General features: G+C 38.6%; 1 protein-coding gene across 4 annotated transcripts; it reads left to right on the forward strand.

Annotated features, from left to right (window-relative positions):
• The first annotated feature begins 1107 nt into the window (after positions 1-1107).
• Positions 1108-15670, forward strand: arnt (aryl hydrocarbon receptor nuclear translocator). Of its 4 annotated transcripts, XM_079469244.1 has the most exons (21): positions 1108-1530; positions 3732-3819; positions 4008-4046; positions 4120-4167; positions 6734-6947; positions 7054-7267; positions 7343-7445; positions 7719-7784; positions 7873-7958; positions 9287-9363; positions 9502-9636; positions 9716-9790; positions 10541-10692; positions 11431-11553; positions 11810-11891; positions 11964-12003; positions 12212-12311; positions 13066-13252; positions 13794-13971; positions 14081-14226; positions 14312-15670. In XM_079469244.1, exons 1-21 carry the CDS (start codon positions 1512-1514, stop codon positions 14396-14398), a joined length of 2259 nt encoding a protein of 752 aa, XP_079325370.1. In that variant the 5' UTR covers positions 1108-1511; the 3' UTR covers positions 14399-15670. The 4 variants fall into 4 exon arrangements, with proteins under 4 accessions (XP_079325370.1, XP_079325373.1, XP_079325372.1 ...); XM_079469246.1 differs by lacking the exon at positions 11431-11553 and having other exon boundaries at positions 1132-1530; XM_079469245.1 differs by lacking the exon at positions 4120-4167 and having other exon boundaries at positions 1168-1530.
• The last annotated feature ends 3294 nt before the right edge of the window (positions 15671-18964 follow it).

Genomic DNA, 18964 nt, shown 5'->3' on the forward strand with positions numbered 1-18964 from the left:
TAACACATATTATACTCCTGTATTTTTTATGTGAAAATAGTTTCAAACTTCCTTATCCTTGTGGCAAAATGTTACTTTCACAAACAAAGGTTTCTTTAGAAAATTCCTACCTTTATCGATATTCATGAAGTAAAATATTTATGTACCTTGATTTATATTTCTGCATTATATTTCTGCAGCTTATTATTTTATACACACATATATATATATATATATATATATATATATATATATATATATATATATATATATATATATATATATATATATGTATATATATGCGCTGTCATTATCCTTTTCTTATCAAGCGGCCGAATCACCTTTGACAAGATTATTTAGGGCAAAATTAAGCATGAAGCAAGCAGATATATATAGATATTTTTTCTTTGATGGTGTAACGTTGATTTCATTTGTTTATTATATGCATTTCGGAAATGTTCGAGATTCTAAGAATGTATGTTTGCACTTTTGTAAGACATTTCTCGAATAAAAAAAAAGTGAAAATAAAACGTTTTGTTGGGGCTGAACGCAGGTTTTGGCTAGAAGGAGAAGGGGCATGCGCACTTCAATACCGCATCATTTTTGTCACGCTGAAAACAGTTGATTAATATTTGTTTATTGCTGTACAGTTATGTTTAGGGTAGGTGTAGCGTTAGCTAATTTATTGTAATTATATGGCGAGATTTTGCACCATTTCTGGCCGTAGCTGCATCTCTTCTTGCAACAACCCTGAACGCAGCACAGGCTCAAGACAGACAGCTCTTCCCATGAAAGTTAACACGAGCTGTACTTTACCCTACTGTCCTATCCTTCTCACGTAGGCTACTTTTACTGCCGCGATTGACCTACAATATTGATAGAGCATCACACAATAATCATTAAAAATATATATATATTTGCCAGAAACTGGCGATGCGATCTAAAACAAAATACAATGAAATAAACTACGCAAATAAGGCAAAAGGATTCTCGAGATCAAGCGAAACGTTAAAACAGGGCGTGGCTTACCATGCAACCGCACCCCTGACCGCCCCTTTGTGAAGGTACCGCCTACTTTCTAAACCCACGCCCCGATTTGGACACGATGCCCTGTGTTCGTCGCCATCTGGAGTTCATTTTGTTTAAGTACACTCGGAACGGGTCTGAATGTAGAGTGGAACGGCTATCAGACGCGCAGTGTCCGCCTTGCTCCTCTGACGCGCTGCTGCTGCTGCTGACTGGAAGACTCCGGGCGCCATCTTGGTTCGTGGGAGGCTTGTAAAACAGCTAAAAAGTCACAGAAAGACAAATTAAACACACGAAAACCCGTCCATTCGGGTCGGCGAGAAAGATGACACTCGGCGTGGGTTCCTGACATCTGGTTTCGAATACTTGTAAGAGATTTAGAGGCAATATAGAGTTAGCAGCAGTCTAAAGGAAACCAGGCATTGGGTCGGGGAGGACTTATTTATTTTCTGGGAAAGTTGTTTTGTTGACGTTAGCTCGCATGCTAACACTTTCACCTGTCGGATATGACATCTTCTGATCCAGGTAACCTACAGTATATTAGACGCCTAATAATAGACTAACATACATTCGATTACGTCTGTGTGACGTAACACAAATAACAGTTGATCTTGTTAGCACAACTGCTCATATTTAGCATATGAGCCAAGTTAATGGAGCCAAATACTTACTGTATGATTTGTTTGTCAAAGCTGAATGTGTGTTTATTTGTTACTGACACTTGTAGCAACGTGTGCTTCAGCTGTCAGTCATAAAGGCCCAGATCAACGCCTTTGCATTTGACTACATAATGTTCAATAAATATAAAGATTCAGTGACATTTCTGTCTGCTTAAGCTCAGAAATCCTTGTGTCTATCGAAACTCTCATTAAAGTTATTTGAACCCTTTTGGATCTAAGGAAGAGTTGCTGTCATCATTCTGTCATCTAGTTGTTCCAAATCTGTAAACATTTCTTCGTTTGGTCGAACACAGAGAAAGATGTCTGGTAGAATGCTTGTAACCAAACAGTTATCGGATCCCATTGACTCCCATTTTAGGAATAATGACAATGGCAGTCACGCTTTTTAGACTTTTTCATTGTTACAAAGCAGCTGTTCAAGGAAACACATTGACTATAAGCAAAACATATAGTTATGCAAGTCAAAAGAAAAAAACGTGAAACACGGAACACAGACACAAAGTTAGTGGATGGCCTAAAAGTGCCCCAAACCTGTTTGCTGTCCTACATTCTTTAAAATATCTTTGTTTGTGTCTTGAAAATGTTAAACGGGTGTTTTGATGAAATAAATATAACGGCTACGTTTATCATACTCCCCTCGCTCATTTAGTTTTGTGTTGTTTGATTCTTCATTCATTTGTACCCTGAAGGGTTAGTTTTTGTGCTTTCATTCATAATTATACAAACATTGATCTGTGTCCCGAGTTGCATCATTAAATCATTATACATTATTAAAATGAGTGCCCCAAAACTGTTTGCTGTCCTACGTTCTTTAAAAAATCTTAAAAAGATAAAAAACAAAATATAAAGTAATTTGTGACCTGTCTTATCCTTATTGAGATTTTTACATAATCTGAAAGCGGAATAATTAAGCTTATAATAATTAAATATTGTTAGGTTATGAGAATATCTGGCGGAGATACAACCGTTTAAAACTCTGGAATCTGAGAGGGCGAATCAAGATATTGAGAAAATTCCCTTTGAAATTGTTATTCAGAGATGCTGTAGCAGGCCATCCACTCACCAAAATAAAGTTTTTATTTATTTAGAAAATGTACAAAATATCTACATGAAACATGATCTGTACTTTTTTCCTCATGATTTTTGCTATAAAATAAATGTACAGGCTTTTACTAAAAATGGTTCCGTGCTACTTAATACCAAGCGCGTATCGTGCAAAATTTGCACTGCCTTAACCAATCAGGCTATTGACGCGAATTCGCGTCTCTAATGAAGCGTGAATGATGCAAGTAAACTCAAAATGTTCAAGCGTCCAACTACACGCAAATAGCGCGGTTTACCGCGTTTGGTGCGAACACTCTATTAAGCGCGATTGATTTACATGTAAAGTCAATGCAAAGACGCGATGACCTACTTGCGGTGCCATTCGCGCGAATGGAGGAGTTGAAAATCTGAATTTTGGCAAAAATTTGTGGCGTGTTAACCAATCAGAAGCCCCTCCCATGACTTGAATTTGCATCTGTAATGAAGTGAATTTCACGCGCGAATGATGCGAGCAAACTCAAACTGTTCAAGCGTCCAACTACACGCGATGTACCGCGTTTGGTGTGAACACTCTATTAGAATGGTTTTGTGATCCAGGGTCACATTGTTCCTACTTCGGTACTTAATGGGTTCCAAGAACTGTTTGGATATAAGCGTTCTTCCAAATATCTCTCCGTGTTCATCAGAACAATTACATTTATACAGATTTAGAACAAATCGAAGATGAGTAAATGATGACAGAATTATATTTTTGGGTGAATTATCCCTTTAAGGTATTAGTAACTAATTTTACATTAGTTCGGGCCAATTTTATACCGCCAAACATTATGACTTGGTCCTGCGCTGTTATTATCCTTCTCATCAAGTGGACGATTCAGCTTTGAAAACAAGATTATTTAGAGCAAATTTAAGCATGATGCAAGCAGATATTTTTGAAAACAAGAAAAATACTTCTGAAAGATGCTGTTTGTTTCATATTATTGTGCGTGTGTTGTGTTTTAGATATGTCTGAGGTCATGGCAACATCAGCTGAATCTCATTCTAACAGCGGTTCGGTCGTCCCGAAGGCCAACAATAAGCGACAGGCCTCGTAAGTCTTGCTAATGTATAAAAACAGCAACATTGTCTGTCCAGTTTGCCTTGGCCTATTTGCTTTTCTGTTGAATAGATGGAGAAATGCAGAAATGTTTAAATGTGGTTGTTGTAGTTGTGCAATATATTCAGTTACTGACTAATGTGAATTTCCTTGGTTTTGATTATTCTTGCTCTTTCTTCCAGCTCGGACTACGAGGATGATGAGGGAGGCAAAATGTTCAGGTTAGTCATGCTCTGTGTCCTGAATTTAAAACCTAATGTTTTTTGTCTCATCGCTGAGTCTGATTATTTTCAGGTGTGATGATGAAGGAAGTGGTGGAAATGACAAAGAGAGATTTGCCAGGTATGAAACGGAATGAGTCAGTTGAGCATTGTGTGGGGGAGATTAAAACAAAATGTTCTGTAGTGAGATCTAGGTGAAATATGATTGGATGGATTTTCAAGTTCCCAAGAATCTGTTAAAACATAGTTTTACTCATGACAATGAACCTCAGTGAATAGTTCCGGTGTCTTCATAAAAACTTAAGGGGAAGATTGAAGTTTTTACACTATGGTGAGGTTGTAACTGAGCCCAATATTTTGTTGCGGTAAATAGTTTTTTTATGATATTTATATTTTCATAAATCATTACTACTACCAAGGTTTCAGTCAGACAGCGACGGTATCGTTTTTGGCTTATTTGTGGTTTTCAGCAATCCATATTTTATGGCTAATCTGTTTCCTTAAAGTTAAATGTTGGGTAACAGAGAATCATCAATAAAGTTACGCAATGTTTTGTAACAAAGTTAAAACATGCAGTAACAAGATTGAGCGCAAAATGTGTTACAGCCAAATATTAAGCTTAATACATTTACATTGCTTAATATATGTTAGGACACATAGCAATTTATGGCAATATAGTCAAAAAACGTTTTACAATGTCTGTGTCTTAATTTCTACAGTTAGTCAAGTAGTAATGTCTCATGCTATTTGCATGTTGCGGCGGACCCGTATATATGGGCCATTCTACAGAATTCATGCAAACTGCTGTCCCACCTCAAAAAAACACATATAAAAAGCATTTAAGTTTGAAATCTTAGTTGTTAGCTAAAATCCTTCTATTATCTATTGAAACCCACAATAATATTTATAATATCAGTTAGCTTGATAAATAAAAAATCATAATTTATTGGGTTATTTCAATTTGGAGAGGTGTGTCCCGAACCCAAACCCCTAAATTTCAATTTATGAAAATAAATCAAACAAATTTTTTTAGTTGTTTTAAATTTTTTTTGATGTTTTTTAAAAAGTGAAGCTCTAAAATGTTTTTATTTAATATTTTATTCTTAAATTATTCAACTTTATGCAATGAAAGGTGTCCCGGATTTTAATTATGTATAGGCTAAACCCTTTAAGGCTTTATAAGTGATTAAAAGAACTTTAAAGTCAATACGATACTTAATGGGTAGCCAGTGAAGGGTTGACAACATTGGGGTTGTGTGATGGTATTTTCTGGACCTGGTTAGAACTCTGGCAGCTGCATTCTGAACTGACTGTAGTTTGTTTATTGATGATGCAGGACAAACACTATAATCTTTTCGGTAGTGACAAAAAGGAACACTTAAACCTTTATTTAGGGAAGTAAATAAAAACTCCATACAGTTTTGCAAATCATTGGTGTTTTAGAAGTGAATATTAGCTGTTGGTTTTCTTTTATATATTTACTGTCCGATGTGTGTCTGCTGCAATATGTGCTGGAAGCATTTGCACAACATAGTTAGTTACTTGTGTCAACATAACATGTTGAAAGTCTGATACAGCTTTTCAAATTAAATATTGTGATCATTACCAAAACATTACAATCACTGCTGAAAATGCGTGTGTCACGACCGGAACATGGGATGTTTTGTCAAAAATAAAGTACAGTAAATGATCAAGATGTTATGATAGTGTTTGGTTCAATGTATATATAAACTAATCTAATGATATAATCCTTAACCTTGAAATCAGTATCATCGATCGTATGCCTTTTACAAAAGAAAGATTTGGATTCAAAATACAACAAATCTCGTAAATTACACTTGAAATATATAGTTATAGATTTACATGTGACATTTTTTTAAAAATAGAAACAAATATGCTTTATATGTAAATATAATTAATTGTGTTAAATTAAACATTATCGTGTTTCGGTAGTGACTAAATTTGGGGAGGGGAACAATATTACAATATTATTTCTGAAAATAGATTTTGAAAATGAAGTGCACGATTACTAGCAATGTGATCCTTTTATACAATTATACAATGTGCATACATTAAATAATTCTGGGGAATAAAATCCAGATTCTTTCAAAATGTTTCCAACTCCGATTTTCCACCAATTCTGAACGGCCCATATAGAAAATGACAATTGTCCTTTTTTATTAACTAAAAGGAGAGTCAAAATACATTTTTGTAGTAGTTGACATTAACCCACAGATGCTCTCCATGAACTGAATTGACTAACAGATGTGGAGATCACACACTTCTCTAGCTCACTTCACTGTTACTCCCTGACGTTTGCACTTCATTTCCGTGCACTTCAAGTGTTTACTCTTGAGCACTCCCTCTTTCGTCCCCGTCTGTGTCCCTGTCTTCTTTTCTCAGGCCGTTTGAAGAGGCCGCTTTTTTTCAGCTCAGCTCATGAAATCTTTCATATGCATTTGTCCTCAAAAGATGAGCCCATGTCATCTCATTTAGCAGCATATAGATGCAGACTTTATTTCTTTACTTATCCATTTTTCTCTCTCTCCTCCCTGTCTTGATCTCTCTTGCTCCTTCCTTGTTTTTGCCGTCTCTCTACCTACTTTGTTTGCCCATCTACTTTCCCCACGATTCCATGCGTCTGTCCGCCCATCTCTCACCCTACCACTATGACCTCCTGACCCCAGGGAGAATCACAGCGAGATCGAGCGGAGGCGGAGAAATAAGATGACCGCTTATATCACAGAGCTGTCTGAAATGGTGCCCACCTGCAGCGCGTTGGCACGAAAGCCGGACAAGCTCACCATCCTGCGCATGGCCGTGTCTCACATGAAAACGTTCAGAGGGAGCGGCAGCACCGGCACGGACGGAGCCTACAAACCGTCCTTCCTCACAGACCAGGTTACACAAGGCCCTTGATTCCTCAGTGCACAGATAAATAAAAACAAGTCAGCATTTATTGGCCAGTGTACTTTTACGGTCACAGCCTAACTCTCTTTCACTGCAGGAGTTGAAGCATCTGATTTTGGAGGCTGCTGATGGTTTTCTGTTCGTCGTGTCGTGCGAGACGGGCAACATTGTTTATGTATCGGACTCCATCACACCGGTTCTGAACCAAGCGCAATCTGATTGGCTCGGATCCTCGTTGTACGACCAGGTTCATCCAGATGACATGGAGAAGCTCAGAGAGCAACTCTCTACCAGTGAGAACAACAACAGCGGTAAGCAACCTCTGTTTGCTCTTTTAACCTTATTAGTGTGTTTATGTTGTAAACGGCTTCCTTGTGTCCCCGCAGGACGAATGTTGGATATGAAAACAGGGACGGTGAAGAAAGAAGCTGGTCAGTCATCTGTGAGGATGGGTATAGGTGCACGCCGCTCTTTCATCTGCCGGATGAGGTGAGAGACGAAGAATTGTTTTAGGGCCTGATCTCACCTAAGTCAAAGTAAAGAAATGTTAAGGTTATCTATGCGACTGACACTTCAAGTGTCTTTGAAAATCATATAAACATTTAACACTGAATTTGTTGCAACTAAGCAAAAGGTGCTAAATTCAGACTTGTGTGAAAAGGCCTTTGTTCTTGAGCATATGGCTTTCAGAATACACGCAGAACTCTGTAAGCGCTTGCACACATGCTACCTAACGTAACATTATGTCTGCTTATTCTTCAGATGTGGGGTTTGTCCAGTAGAGCCAGTGTCCATGAACAGACTCAACTACCTGAGGAACAGAAACAGGTAAAACCCCTCTCTCTCATACTCTGTCTGCCAGTCCGGCACTCAGTCCAAAGTCAGGTGTAGATGAAGTCTGTCTCTTCTTCTGCAGGAATGGTTTAGGGCCTCACAAGGATGGTGAACCGCAATATGTGGTTGTGCACTGCACGGGCAACATTAAGTCCTGGCCTCTCGCAGGTAACCCTCACACATTCACACACACTGAACCATTGTTCAGTATTTTGTTTAATCTTCTGTTTGCGCAGTTAGTACATAAAAGGAGCGGAAATCGTCCTCTAGCTGTGAAAAAACAAAAACATTTTAAAATAAATCATTTCAATATAAGTATTTATTAGGGAATCGCGATGAATCGCATCCAGAGTCAAACGTATGTGTTTACATAATATATTGTATGTATGTGTACTGTGCACATTGAATTTGTATTAACAAACACTTACATACAGATATATATAAGTAAATATTTACATGTATTTATTGACATTATTTTTACCAATAATTGAAATATATAAATGTTTATTTATTTTAATATTTTATATTTTTCTTAAATATATGCATGTATGTGTATGGGTCTGTAAATATGCACAGACATAAATGTGACCTGGACAACTTATGGGTCAATTTTTCAAAGTTCGATTTATAGACCATCTGAAATCTTATTCACGATTTCGCTGTATTCATTCACAAAAAGGTTTTATATATTTACGGTAAGAATATTACAAAATATCTTCATGGAACATGATCTTCACTTAATATCTTAATGATTTTAAGCATAAAAGAAACTATCATTTAAAACCACACAATGTTTTGTTGGCTTTTTGCTACTTAAGACTGGTTTTGTCGTCCAGGGTCACATATTAAGTCAACTTAATCTTTTATTCTGAATGCGATTCATCGTTTGACAGCCCTACTATTTATATATGTACACTGCCGTTTGCTTATTGAGATCTGTTTTAAGGAATGACTTTCAAATGTCCCTAAATATAATCAAATATAGTACATTCCAAGGTTTTGAAACACTTAATTAAAATGTTTGTCATGATGTAAATCATCTTTAATTTCATTTGTAGGCTTAAATGTTTGAAAGTACTTTTACGAACCACAAACAATTGTGCCAACACAATAGAAAACAACTTTAAAGACACTAGAACACAACACACAGAGTTTTGATGTCATTTGCACGTTTTCTACTCAAGGCATCATTTCTTTAGTTTCAGTGGTTATTACATACAAGTATTGATGAGTTTGTTAAATATGGATAACTTTCGAAACTTGTAGGCAGGAGTGTAAAATAGCACAAAAGTGTCCTTGTTGTGGTTGAGTTATAACAACACAAATAACAATCACGAGCGTCTGTTGTCCCTTTGAGACATTTCGGATGTGTTTGCGAACAACACTGAGGAAGTGGCCTCCCTTTACACCAACTTCCGTTGTCCATAGAGAAGCAAAGGTCCCCACTGTCCAATCAGATAACAGCAACTAACTCTCTCGCTCTCTCTCTTTCTCAGGAGTGACTCTTTCTGACGATGAGGCTGATAACAGTCAGGGGAATCGTTACTGTCTAGTCGCCATTGGAAGGCTGCAGGTACTTTTTCAACTATTATCACAGACCACAATGATTAGGTTACATAAAACACCACTTACATTCTTAGTGTGCTTGAACATTCTGTTAAGTCAGTTATTCAGGGCAGACACCTTAAATTCCTTTTGCACCCATATCCAGGTAACGTGTTCTCCAGGTGACTCCAACATAAATAACATCAGCGTACCAGTGGAATTCATTTCCCGCCATAACTGCCAAGGCATCTACACATTCGTGGATCACCGCTGTCTGGCGACTGTGGGTTTCCAGCCTCAGGTAGGCTTCAAAAGCCCGGAGCTCAGGTTTTAGGGTAGCTAAAAGACTTTTGTAACCTAACAACGTTTTGTTGTGACAGGAACTACTGGGGAAGAGCATTCTGGATTTTGCACACTCAGAAGACCAGGGCTTACTGAGAGACAGCCTTCAACAGGTGTGTGTGTGTTTGTGATGTATGATGACATCCTGTAGTGAATATAAATGTCTCCTCCCACTGACACACCGGGGGCCTCATGTATAAAACGCGCCATAGATTTCATCCTAAAAGTGTACTTGCGCTCAGAAGCTAGGTTTTGCGTACACACAAACGTTTTCAGATTTATAAAACTATTTATACGCCAGAACCTGCGCAAAAACCCCTTTGAAAAATCTCAGTCAGGGAAAGACCTGCATTTCCTCCCCGAAAGTATAAATATGGAGTTTATTTATATCCTTCAAATATGGTGATATTTTGCATAATTTTCATAATGTTCACAAGGCATCAACCTCTAGCTGCGGTTTTACAGAAAACTATTATCATTAGACTATTTTTCAAACCGAACAACAGGCCTGTTCGACCACCGCATCCAGCAGTGTTTAACGGAATATTGAAGTAAGTTTAGATCATTGCATAACATGCAGTTCTGTCATTAAAACATAGCATGCGACAGAAAGTGGTCCACCATAAACAATTTGTGTTTAACTTCTGTGTAATGTCTTGACGTAATATAAGTGTTTACTTTAAGAGTGAAATTGTTTGCGTCATCCGTTTTTTCACTCCAAGAAAGATTTAGTTTTTACAAATCCGGATACGTTCGTGGAAAACAGCGCACGCACATTTCTATGCACAGGTCTTTAAAATAAATTTCACAGCTGTGTGCTGAATTTGAATGAATTTGTAAGTGACCATTGACCCTCACTGTAGGTGGTAAAACTGCGAGGTCAGGTTCTGTCTGTGATGTTTCGGTTCCGCTCTAAATCTTGCGAGTGGATCTGGATGAGGACGAGCTCTTTCACCTTCCAGAACCCTTTCTCGGAGGAGATCGAGTACGTCATCTGCACCAACGCCAATGTGAAGTGAGTATTGCAATGCGTCACATGACCACAAAGCTAGATGCACACACACACGTGACATCACTGCTCTCTGTATCCACAGTATATGATCTCTGATGTGTACACAAATCGAATGTTGAATTTGCTCCAATTTTCATGGACTAATATTCACTGCGGACACTATGCTGTGTAACTTCTGCTTTTTACATGAAGACTGTATGAGTTATATTGATTGTTTTTATTGTGTTTTGTATTTTTTGAGCTTGAATTTATTTTTAGAGAATTTTGTTGTCTTCAAGAGCACCTGGGGAAAATGTACCTCAGAGAAAGGATTTATGACATGTAACACGTTCACAACTGATAATAACAGGTTGCATAAATCCAACACAACTATGGAGATTTTTTTCTATGGATAATTTATTTATGCCTCATCAATTTATAAAACTATAAAGTGACATGCAGCCCATTAAAAAAGTCATTGGAATCCTATACATTTTATTCTGTTATTCGATCATGTACACAGTAGTAAAAAAAATCATTTTGTAAGCTGTTCCATACGTTGCTTGTTGCATCATGTTGGAAATTGTCACACCCCATATGACATCATTTATGTTATAATCAGAATTGTAATGTTTGTATGATTTATTACTTGTATACATTAATGCATGTCTGTTTGTACTTGAGAGCGAGTGAGTGTGGTAATTCACCTCCGCTCCCAATTTAACCTGACCAATCTCTCTCCACCAATCCCTCGCGTGACAGTCGAGCTCCAAATCAGGATTCGCTGTCCCCCCTCTCTTCCCCGGGGGCGGCGTTGCCCCCTTCACTGGGGCAAAGCAGTCCTAACTGCCCCTCTACCCCCAGTCCAGGTCACATGACAGCCAGGTGAGAGCAGACCCGCACTGCGGTGCACTGGGCCTCTGTTTCTTCATCGCTCTTTCTCTTTCGGGTGACCCTCCTACGCTTTAGGTGTAGATTAACCAGCATGCTCTCTTTCCGTAGGTAGCTGTGGTGTCTGTGGTAACCAGAGAATGCTGTAGGTTGCCGGGTGATGGGTGTGACGGTTGATGGTGGTGGGTGCTTTGCTGGTGATGATGTCAGGACACTTCTAAGAATTTGTTTTATTTATTGTTTCTCATAGGCAATTGCAACAGCAGCAGGAGATAGAGGGAGGTATGAGTAGAGACGGAGTTTACGAGACCAACCAGGTGGCTCTACCTCAGGTAAATGCACATGAGCTCACAGATTTCCTCTTTCCATCCTTCTGAAAAAATAATCGTCTGTCTGTCTGTCAGGTTCCAGTGCAGTCTGTGGGGGTAGTGAGCGCTGATCTCAGTAAGGCCCATTTATACACACGCACGCTTGCATATGTGGTTTACATTGACGTAACGATTTATGTACTGTGCAAACTGTATATTTTATTCCCTAACCGAAGCATCACAGAAAACTTAACATTACACACATTTGTGTTCTCGTAAACCATATAAACACACACTGGAGGAAACAAATCAAAGTGATTAATACGTCTCTGTCTCTTTGTCAGATTCGAAGGCTCTGACCTCCCCCAGTGTGGCCAGTGGACAGCAAGTTTATCCTCCAGCAGCGTCTTTCCCCAATGCTGCATGTCCCAATGAACCATTCAGGTACCCCTCCCCACAGACACCTTATACTCAAGTCAAGTCAGCTTTATTTATATAGAGCTGTTTACAATTTTTATTGTTACAAAGCAGCTGTACAAGAAAACATTGACTATAAGCAAAACATATAAGGTTATGGAAGTCAAAACACCGGTCAAATATCAGACAGACTATAAATTCCTATATGCAGTGTTAATTCAATAAAACTAGAAAATTCTAGCAGCCCCCCCGGCCAGCAAACAGTATGCAACAGTGGCGAGAAACTCAAAACTCCATTGGAAAAAACCTCAGAGGGAAACCAGGCCTAACCAGGGGATTCATGTTCCCCTCTGGCAAAAGCTGCAGCCTCTGCACAAGCTCGACAGTGGTTGCACAACAAGGCAAAATAAAAAAAATTGATTTAAGATTATCATGAATAATCTAATAGCGGCTTATACTCCTCAGATACACAACCACCCACCATACTCTCCACTGTAAATGGTGAATAGGATGTTTGAATCAGTTTTACACACACACTCACACTCTTTGCATTTTCTTTTCTTTGAATGTTGTTATCTACACAGTGGTTGTTTCTTTGGGCCACTATACGCATGTTTTCAACCATATTACTCCTACCGATTAGGTAGACTCGATCATGTCGACTATTTGTCTACAACTACAATTTAACATTGAATGTTAAATGCTGTTGTGTGGACCCAAACATGATAATGGCTAACTCTGCCCTCATCTCACCGATTCTCTGCCGTGACTTTGAACTCAGGTCAGCTGGAATGGCTCAGCAGATGGTGCAGACCCCTCACTCAGCTGGTCAGATGCTTGTCCAGATGTCCCGCCAGAGCACACCCTCCGGACCCAGCGCCAGCAACATCATCCCCATTCAGGCCCAGGCAGGGACCGCAGTGTCCCCTGGAGTCTGGGCTGCTGCAAGACCTGCCTTTAACACACAGGTATAGAATTGTTTACGGTTTTTAAAAGAGCGGCTTTATGTAGTGGGAAAGGTCATTTAACAAAGCAATTTTCAGAGTACTTTTAGTCCTGAAGTGTTTTTTTGAATGTGGCCATTAGTGGTGTTTGCTAAGATTGTAAGCATCACAGTTACGTTTGCCCATGTTAATACTTCAGGATTCAACAGTCCAGTTTTTTGGAGGATTTATGGACAGAAATGCAGTATAATTTACATAACTTTGTCTTCAGAGGTGTATAAAGAAGCGTTATGTTGTATTACCTTAGAATGAGCTATTTTGATCTGGAATGGAAACATTTGAGATATTGCAAGTACTCAGCTAAACAAAATAAATAACACAGGCCAAGTGGTGTTTGTATATTTTACTGCAAAATTGTTACAAACCGCACCTTTAAAATGTGTGTGATTACTTCTGCATTCATTTCATCATCTGGGCAGCATTTATATCTCTAATTCTGTTCTGGATGAAGTAGTTCTGGTCTATGTTAAGCTATAACTACTCTGATTCTCTCTGTGCCTGACAGGTAGCAGGCCAAGTTGGAAAGGGTCAGTCTCCCCAGTTTAACATGGGAGGCTTCAGCTCCGTCCCTTCATCCTCAACGTCCTCTTCATTTGGCCAGATGGGCGGATCGGGCGCTTCCATGGCAAACACATCAAGCTACCCACAACTAAATCGTACCAATGCGCCGACCAATGGCTACGGTATTATATTTTACATTTACCAATAATATTTTTTTTTGAGGAAATGTTAGATAATATGAGAAATGCGGCCATGTAACTTCCTGACTTTCTCTCTTGCTCTTTCGTTAAGGTGACGTTAGTCAGATGGGAGCGCAGTTCACCTCCAGGCCAGCTGACGGAGTGTCAGGGTGGCAGCAGTGGCAGAATCAACCACACGCCCAAGGCACTGTGGACACACATCCACAGTCTCAGAACAATCAGCCAGAGATGTTTCAAGTGAGTGGTCGTCACCATTTACATGAATGCATTAAACAAAAGCTTTTGAATTTGAGTAAGAACAACCCTATCTTTACCTTGTCAGGATGTTCTTTCCATGTTGGACCAGTCTGGCAGCTTCGGCGGTGTCGACTTCGGAGAGATGCCCATGTTTCCTCCTTTCCCCGAGTGATTCCGCATCCTCAGTTACATTCTTCTCTCGCTGTTGCTCTCTCTCGCTCTCCATTTCCTTCTGTTTTAAAGAAAAGGGTTGGTCAGGATAGAGAAGTACAGAGGGACACCTGATGCAAGCCATAATGAGGATACAAGAGAGAGGCAGCGTAGCGCACAGACATGTGTCGATAACCCTTGCGTTTTGTCAAGCAGTGTAAATCGAAATCACGCACAATTGCACACGTTGAGCACGAACAGTCCCACACTGTGTCTTTGCCACACACGCACATGCATCTTTGTTTTTGAGTTGGTAATGAGGGTCGACCCCCCACACACACACACACACGCACGGACACACAAAGAGAGTCTTGTCTGTTTATTACTGTGTATGTATACTGATTGCACTGCCGTGTTTCTCATGCCACATCGGCAACCTTTGAAATAAAGGATTCGTTTTACTATTCGAGCAGTATATGCGTGTGTAACCTGCTGCAGTTTTTCTGGACTTTAGTTCAAACTGATAGTACAGACTGTGGATTGTTCTTATCTTTTTCAAGATGATCATAATGTGCGGCTTTAAGTTGTAAAGTTTATGTCCACTTTAATGGACAGCCGTTAGCCTGAAATATCTTTTTCTTCCTCTACACGTTTATGCGGATGACGTCATGAGCTCTTACTCAGGCATGTTTTTTTATAACAAAACCTTTTGAAAGATTGAAACCAAGCAATAATTAGCAGTCAGGATCTGTGTAAGGATAAAGCCATCGTTGTTGGTATTCTAAGTATTGTTATTGTGTCGTTTTAACATTGAAAATGGAAAAGGAGCCTATAAAGAATAAGCATTGACAGTGTTTTGATTTTAAAGGCAGTCTGTCCAGATTAGTCATTATTCTGAATTAGCCTTGTACAGAGAATATTCCATAATGTCCCATGAATATTGCCAGGTTTCATAATTTAATCTCTTATGTTAGCAACAATTCTATGTTTTCTTTGTTTGATTTTTGGTATTGGATGTTGGAGGGTCCTCTTTCTTTAATACTAATTCATGTCTATTAAAATAGACTGTGTGTCAATATTTACGTTCTTGCAGATATGAACTGGCCAATGCTCTGGTGCTGTGTTTTTGTTGTTGTTTTTTTCCATCTTGTTCTTTAACCAGATTTTTAAGAGAATGCGAACTGCAGTTTAACTAGTAAGCATAGATTATATATAAACATATGTATATGAAATGTTAACTGATAAAGAGAAGTGTTTTGGCTTTTGTATTAAATTGTTATATTGTCAAAACTTGCTTCTGTTTTGGCCTTATTTTAAAACCGTCATTGGTTTCATGAAGCCAGACTTTGTCGGTTGATCAAAATATGCCACCTCTTCCGTTGGCACGCTTGGTTTTACATTCATGGGACTGTTGGCATTCAGCGAGTTTTGTATTATTCGCCCGGCGTGTTCGCTAATCTAAATAATTCATTGAACAAACCAAACTTATTTTTGTATTGAAAGTTAATACCTCCTTTTAAATATTCTTTTACATTTAAGAGAAGAAAGATGTCATATAATTGTCATTAAATTGCCTTGTGCCGCAGGTTAGCATTAAAGCTACTTAAAGGGGCAGTTTAGTTTTTCATGAGTATAAGAGACATTTTCTGGCACATAACAGTACAATTACACTATTAACTGTGGTTCTGTTTTTTTATTTAGTTATTTTAGAAGACATCCCATTATAGCATTGATTTAATATAATGCAATCTCATTTTTATCGCTGAAAACTTACAGGTTTGGACATAGACTTCAATTTGTATATTCAGTAGAATTTGTTAAATGCTGGGTTCCAGACAACCTGTATTTTGGATGTTTCGCACCTAAAACCTAGATATAAATGTCTAGAACTCCAGCTTCATCTCAAATGCAGCATACGAGCATTGCTTAAAACATTTAGGAAGTTGTATTTCTCTATTGCTGATGTCTTGTAATTGAATAGTCAAGTCAAGTCAGCTTTATTTATATAGCGCTTTTTACAATTTTCATTGTTACAAAGCAGCTGTACAAGAAAAAAGGACTATAAGTAAAACATAAAAGGTTATGGAATTCAAAACACAGGTGAAATATCAGACACACAATAAATTCCTATATGCAGTGTTAATTAAATAAGACTACCAAATTCTAGCAGCCCCCTCGGCCAGGCAAAACAGTGCAAAACAGTATGCAAACGGTGGCGAGGAACCCAAAACTCCATTGGAGGAGAAAAAAAACCTCGGAGGGAAACCAGGCCTAACCAGGGGATTCCAGTTCCCCTCTGGCAAAAACTGCTGCCTCTGCACAAGCTCAACAGTGCTTGCACAACAAAGCGAAAATAAAAAACAAATTAGATTTAAAATTATCATTAATAATCTAATAGTGGCTGAGGTTTTGTAGGGACGTCACTTCCTTCGTCCAGCATTTGTCAGGTCTAGGAATGGATTGCGCCCTGCCCGCTCCGCTCTTGTAACCTTGGAACAATGAGACAAGACTGGCTGAGAGTAGAGTACTGTTCTGCACTCTTTGATGCAACAAATGCATCAGTTGTTATTGGAAGTGTCCCTGGTTCCGGTTGATCTAACTATAGTGCAGCCTAGATCTTTGAAGTACATATATTATGATAGTGTAGTGTATGCAAGATTAAAAAGATGCGTCTTTAGTCTAGATTTAAACTGACAGAGTGTGTCTGCCTCCCGGACAGTGCTGGGAAGACTGTTCCAAAGTTTAGGCGCTAGATAAGAAAAGGATCTGCCGCCTGCACTTGATTTTGAAATTCTAGGTATTACCAACTGACCTGACACCTGAGAGCGTAGTGCACGTGATGGACTATAATACGTTAGAAGTTCTCTCAAGTAGTGAGGAGCTAAACCATGCAGGGCTTTATAGGTAATAAGCAAGATTTTAAAGTTTATGCGATGCTTTATAAGGAAACCAGTGCAAGGTTGACAGAACCGGGCTAATATGCTCATACTTTTTTGTACGTGTAAGAACTCGAGCTGCCGCATTTTGGACTAGTTGGAATTATTTGTAATAATACCTGCAGGGCAACCACCTAATAGTGCATTACAGTAATCTAGTCTTGATGTCATAAAGGCATGTATAAGCTTCTCCGCATCTGATGATGACAGCTTATGACGTAATCTAGATATATTTTTAAGATGGAAAAACGCAATCTTACAGGTGTTGGCGACCTGGTTCTCAAATGACAGAGTACTATCGAATATAAAGCCAAGATTCTTAGCTGAAGATGAGGGTTTTATGGAACATCCATCAATAGTTAAGCAGTATTCTTGGTTGTTACGTAGGGCGGTTTTCGGTCCGATAAGTAACACTTCAGTTTTGTCCGAGTTCAGTAATAAAAAATTGCTACTCATCCACTTTTTTATATCGACTATGCATTCCACTATTCGATGGAATTGCTGTGTTTCGTGAGGCTTCGAGGAAATATAAAGTTGCGTATCATCAGCATAGCAGTGAAAGCTTATTCCGTGTCGCTTTATTATATCTCCTAGAGGTAACATGTATAATGCGAAGAGCATAGGCCCTAGTACTGAGCCCTGTGGTACACCGTACTGGACTTTCGATTTGCGTGATACCTCATTGTTTATTTTTACATATTGGAAACGGTCGCATAAATAAGATCTAAGCCATTTCAAAGCTATTTCCTTAATACCGACATCATTTTCAAGTCTATGTAGGAGCATGCTGTGGTCAATGGTGTCGAATGCAGCACTAAGATCTAGCAGCACCAATAAGGAGATACAACCTCGGTCAGACGCCATAAGCAGATCATTTGTAACTCTAATCAGAGCAGTCTCTGTACTGTGATGTGCTCTAAATCCAGACTGGAAATCTTCATTAATCTCATTCCTTTGGAGGAAGGAACATATTTGAGTTGAGACTACTTTTTCCAGAACTTTAGATAAGAAAGGTAGATTCGAAATAGGTCTATAGTTAACTAGTTCTCCAGGGTCCAGATGGGGTTTTTTGACAAGGGGCCTTATAACAGCCACCTTATATGCTTTAGGCACATGTCCTAATGTCAGAGATGAGTTAATAATGCTAAGTAGAGGATCTATAATTTCTAAGAGTATCTCTTTCAGAAGATTTGTAGGTATAGGGTCTAGCATGCATGTAGTCGATTTAGATGATCTAATGATTTTCGATAGTTCATCGTGATCTATAGTAGAAAATAAACATAATTTCTCCTTAGGGGTGCTGTAGTTAGTCATATGTTCAGCGGGTTTCGCATCTGCTTGCATAGTTATAATTTTCTCTCGAATATCTTGGATTTTATTTGTGAAATAGTTCATAAAATCATCACTGCTATGCTGGTATACAGCATCAGAAGTCGCTGACGATTTATTTTTGGTTAATTTAGCCACTGTATCAAATAAAAACCTAGGGTTATTTTGGTTTTCTTCTATTAATGATGAAATGTAGGCGGATCGAGACGTTTTTAGGGCTTTCCTGTATTTTTTTGTACTATCCTTCCAGGCAGTACGAAATACCTCTAATTTAGTCTTCTTAAAGTTGCGCTCCATTTTTCTTGCCGCTTTCTTTATAATAA

Source organism: Barbatula barbatula (genome assembly GCF_947034865.1).
Source record: "Barbatula barbatula genome assembly, chromosome: 12".
Taxonomy (NCBI): domain Eukaryota; kingdom Metazoa; phylum Chordata; class Actinopteri; order Cypriniformes; family Nemacheilidae; genus Barbatula; species Barbatula barbatula.

Bases quoted from the DNA above. Each gene is read 5' to 3' on its own strand.
- arnt (XM_079469244.1), top strand. The intron at 4,168-6,733 runs GTATGAAACGGA...TCCTGACCCCAG, and splicing joins GACAAAGAGAGATTTGCCAG to GGAGAATCACAGCGAGATCG. The intron at 11,892-11,963 runs GTAAATGCACAT...TCTGTCTGTCAG, and splicing joins ACCAGGTGGCTCTACCTCAG to GTTCCAGTGCAGTCTGTGGG.